Raw genomic sequence first — 4897 nt, forward strand, 5'->3', positions numbered from 1 at the left:
CCCGGCCTCCCCGACGCCCCAGCGCCGCCCGGGGCGCGGACACCCACCCAGCTGCTCCAGCATCTTGTCACACTCGTCCAGCACGAAGTGCTTCACGTTCCTCAGGTTGAGGGTTCGGTTCCGCACGAGCGCCAGGATCCGGCCCGGCGTCCCCACCACCACGTGCGGACAGTTCTTCTTCAGCACTTCCTCGTCCTTCTTGATGGAGAGGCCCCCGAAGAACACGGACACCTGGGGGCCCCGAGGGAGCTGCTTCACCATCCACATGCGTGCCAGGCACGGGGATGGCTCAGGCCATGTCCCCGAGGGCGTGGATGGCACGGGCCGGGGCGGCCGAGCGCTCCACCGCGCTGTCTCCGGGGACCGGAGCGAAGCGGGTGCAGCGGGCATGGAGCGCGGCCCCGGAGGCCATGCATAATTCAGCAGGCTTTTAAGGCGCATAAACCACCACAAACCTCGAAGGCAGTGGCTGGAGCCAAGCCTGGTAAAAGGGGGCGGGGCCAGGGCGGCGGGGCGGGGCCGCGGGGGCAGCCGGGCGGGGCGGTGGGCCCACTCACCTTGACGCTGGGCATGTACTTGGAGAAGCGCTCGTACTCCTTGCTGATCTGGAAGGCCAGCTCCCTCGTGTGGCACATGACCAGCACCACCACCTGGGGGGGGCGGGGCCGTGAGGCGGGGCTCACCTGCGGGGGCCGGCACTGCCTGCTCAGGCCAGCGCAGCAGGAGCCGTCAGGAGCAGGGAGAGGGCCGGCCTTGCCCTCCCCCCCAGGTCATCCAGCAACGCGATGTGCACAGCGCGTGGGCCGGAGCCCCCCCTTCCCGGGGTGCCCGCCGCGGGCGCGCACGCACACGCGCACACACCTGGCTGCTGACCGGCTCGATCTGCTGCAGGGTGGCCAGTACGAACACGGCGGTCTTGCCCATCCCGGACTTGGCCTGGCACAGGACGTCCATGCCCAGGATGGCCTGGGGGATGCACTCGTGCTGCACTGGGGGGGGAAGGGCGGGTGAGGGCCCGCGGGACGCGGCGAGGCCGGCGGGCCAGGCCCGGCTCCCGCGTACCTTCCGACGGGTGCTCGAAGCCGCAGTCCACGATGGCCCGGAGCAGCTCGGGCTTCAGCAGGAAGTCCCGGAAGCCCGAGCTGTGGATGGACACGTAGGAGCCCTTGACGTCCTTCTTGGGGGGAGCAGGGGTGCTCTCCGGAGGGGCCTGGGGCTCTTCATCCTCCTCGTAATCCAAAAGCTCATTCTCCACGTCCTGCTCTGCCATGGTCCTGGGGAGGCGGGACCCGTGATCAAGGGGGCAGGGCGGGGCCGAGCTCCATCCCACCACCCACCGGCCCCCCCAGATCTGCGAGGGGTAGGACCAGAGACCGGGGGCTGTGGAGCAAGACCCCAGCTTCCCCCTGGAGCCAGCCAGCGTCGGATCTCAGACTGCTCATGTCAAGGCAGTCTCAGCCTGCACCCCTCCCCCCCACTCCTCACCCAGGCAGCCACCTGTCCCCAGGCTGCCACCACCACCCTCTCTTTAAAACAGCTTTACTGAGATATGTACTTGCTATCAAATTCACCAAGACAGGCATGGTGGGTCACACCTGTAATTTCAGCTACTCGAGAGGCAGAAGAGATCAGAAGGATTATAGTCGAGAGGACAGGCTGGGTAAAAGGTCATCAAAATTACATTTCAACCTATGAACTAAGCGTGGGTGCATCACATCAACAGGGCTTAGGGTGCAGGTAAAAACGTGAGACTTGATTTGAAAACTAAATAAAGCAAAAAGTGTGAGGGCCATGGTTCAATGGATAAGAGCGCTTACCTCACGCCCAGGCCGAGTTCAAGCCCCACGACTGACCCCTCCCCCCCAAAAAAAGCTAGAAGTGGAGTCCTGATCCAGTGGCAGAGCACCAACCTTGATGAGCAAAAAAGCCAAGGGATTATGCTGAAAATGTGCTATATATAACCAGTGGAAGGGACGGAAGGGAAAAACTGGGTGAGAGCTAGGGACAGGGTGACATGGGCCAAAAAGAAAAGTACTCTTTACCTGACTTATTTAACTGAACCCCCTGAACCTCACCTATGTAGTAACAAAAAAAAAAAGAAAAAGCCTAAGGAAAAGCTCTTAGCTTCTGGTTCTAAACTCTAGGACCAGAATGCATGTGCGCACATGCGCACACGCACACGCGCACGCGCACTTCTGCACCCTGTAACCATGCTGCCACCCGGCACTCCTGTACTGCCTGTCTCTGGATTTCCATGTTCTGGCATTTCATATAAATGGCATCATACAGCAGAAGCCCTTTTGTCAGGCTCTCTCTCTCCCTTGGCATCCCATTCTTGGGGTTCATTACCATTATCAGGGCTTCACTTTTTAGGGCTGAGTAATATTCCATCCTATGAGTGTACTGCATGCTACTTATCCATCCTACATCATTCTGGCCTGGATTATGTCCACGGCCTCAGCCCCTCCCCAGGCGGCCAGAGAGAGACTATAAAGACAAATTGCATCTGACTTGCCACACTCTGCCACTGTGCTCAAAGCCTCCCTCCTCCCACCATGCTCAGGGTGAACCTGAGTCCCAGCTTCCACCACCCCTCATGACCAGACTTCACAGCCCCTTTGGTAGGTGTTGCCTCCAATACCTCACCACCTTCCAACCTCCACTTCTTTTAGGCGGCCACTGATTCACTGTATTGTCCTTGAACATCTCAGAAAGCACCCCACTAGTCAGGTGCTACCTGTAATCTGGGACACTTGAAAGGCTAACATCTAAGGATTGTGGGTCAAAGCCAACTGAAAACTCCAATCAGAAAAAACCTGGACTGGAGGTATGACTCAAGTGGTAGAGCACCAGGTTTTGGAAGAAAAAAATCTAAGCACAGAAGGCTTTAAGTTCTAGTATCAGTGCACAGAAGTGTGTGTGTGCACAGACACAGGCCTGGAGGCCTGGCTCAAGTGGTAGAGTGCCCCTGCCCAGCAGTCAGGACACCCTTAGTTTAAACACCAGTACTGCAAAAGTTAAAAAGAAAAAAGAAGCGCCAGTCAGGCCCAGGGCACATTACTTTATTTGCTAATGACTGGAGAATTGCTGACAGGTTTCCAGAGTGAGTCAAGGAGTATCTTCCTAAGAATAATTTATTCCTCAGGGGGAGTGGAAGGTATGACTGACAGCAAGAAAATCAGTCATCAAGTGCTGGTAACTAATCAGGGAGGGGCCAAAGTAAGTTGAGAAGGAGGAGGGCAGGACTTTTAAACAGATCTAAGTGGGGGGGGGGATGCAGAAGCAGTCTGGCCCTAAACCTGGCTGACTAAGAACATAAGAGAAATAAACACACTGAAGCCAGGCACCAGTGGCTCCCACCTATAATCCTAGCTACTCAGGAGGCTAAGACCTGAGGATCCTGTTTGGAAGTACACCTGGGCAGGAAAGTCGGTGAGACTCATGTCCAATTAACTACGGGGCAGAAAAATGGCCGAAGTGGAGCTGTGGCTCAAGAGGTAGTGTCAGCCTTGAGTGAAAAAGCTCAGAGGTGGTAACAAGTTCCACAAGAAAGGAACTCACTACCTTACTTATGTAACTGTAACCCTTCTGTACATCACCTTGACACTATATATATATATATATATATATATGTACGTATACACACACACACACACATATCAGAGACAGCCCTTGGGCTCTGAGTTCAAGACCCAAGGCAAGAAAAAGAAAGAAACAAACAGGTGTGTGCCTCGTGATGCAGCGCTTGCTCGATGGGCCACAGGTTCGATGAGCACTTAGTTAAAAATGAAAGGCAATGAAGGTGAACATGCAAACACCAAGTGGGGCCAGTCTCAGAGACTGACTCATGCAAGGGCCTGGGGGCGCAGCTCCCGCCTGCACGGGGCTCGGAGTTCGCCCCAGGCACCCAGGAAGGGGCGGTGTGGTGACATCGAGGGGCCATCAGGTCAGGACCCGAGACTGGGCCGGGGTCGCGCGTGTCACCCGCTCTGGGTGACTGACAGCTGGGCGGGCCCCGAGGCCCCACGTCTGCGCGCCGCGGGGGAATCAGCGTGCCCTAGATCGCGGTCACCCCTGAGCGGGGGGCGAGAACGAGGCGAAGCAGGGGAGCGGCCCGGCCCGGCCCCGAATCCCTCCCCAGGGCTCAGGCCGACTCTGTCCGGAGAAAGACGTTTTTCCTCAAAACCGGGGTCGGCGCCCCGACGCCATGACACCCCCCAGCCGGAAGCGGGCCCCGCGCCCCGCGCGCTAACCGCCTGCCGGCCCGCGCCCCGCGCATGCGCCCCGGTGGCCAACCGCCGCCACCGCGCGCCCAGGACGGCCCAACCGCCCCGCCCCCCGTTGTCTCGCGCCCCTCCTTTTCTCTCTCTCTCTCTCTCTCCCGCTCAACCCGCGGCGTCTCCTTTCAACTGTCTGGCCCCGGGACCGACGTTCCCGCACCGTGGCCCCGCGCCCAGGACCCGCCGCTTACCTGGTCCCCCGTTCGCCTCCGCGTGCTGCGAAGAGAGTCGCCGGCCACCGCTTATGTGTCGCGCGCCCCGAGTCGAGCTGCCGTGCTTCCGGCCTTCTCAGTTCCACTGTGGTCCCACTCACTGGACCGTGGTCTTGTCAGTCAAAAGAGGCAGAAGAGCTGATTGGACGGTCCGGATCATGCCGGAAGGCTATAGGTGGAAGAGAGCTAATGAGGGCGGGCCTCTGGCTTCAGGTTCATTGGTTGAGCTAAAAAGTAGGCGCGGCCAAAAGAGCAAAGGCCGGTGACAGACCACGCCCCGTCACGTGATCACGGCCCCGCCCTTAGGGCAGCCGAGTTGAGTTCGGGCAACCGTAGGCCAGCTGTGAACGCGCGACCTAGGCGCTAGCCTTTCACACTTTGCCAAGAGCTCTGGGTTCTGGAAAC

The 4897-nt window shown here is 58.9% G+C and overlaps 1 protein-coding gene across 1 annotated transcript in view; it reads right to left on the reverse strand.

The window, feature by feature from the left end:
- Window positions 1-4558, reverse strand: part of Ddx39a (DEAD (Asp-Glu-Ala-Asp) box polypeptide 39A) — a 6169-nt gene extending 1611 nt beyond the window's left edge. Inside the window, exons 1-5 of the mRNA XM_013034238.1 lie at window positions 4472-4558; window positions 1063-1274; window positions 862-989; window positions 558-650; window positions 48-231 (exon numbers count right to left, since the gene is read on the reverse strand). Coding sequence (XP_012889692.1) covers window positions 48-231; window positions 558-650; window positions 862-989; window positions 1063-1270 — 613 coding nt within the window. The 5' untranslated portion in view covers window positions 1271-1274; window positions 4472-4558. The remainder of the gene's footprint in view (window positions 1-47; window positions 232-557; window positions 651-861; window positions 990-1062; window positions 1275-4471) is intronic.
- Window positions 4559-4897: the final 339 nt, after the last annotated feature.

The sequence above is a fragment of the Dipodomys ordii genome, unplaced genomic scaffold (genome assembly GCF_000151885.1).
Source record: "Dipodomys ordii isolate 6190 unplaced genomic scaffold, Dord_2.0 Scaffold184, whole genome shotgun sequence".
NCBI lineage: Eukaryota > Metazoa > Chordata > Mammalia > Rodentia > Heteromyidae > Dipodomys > Dipodomys ordii.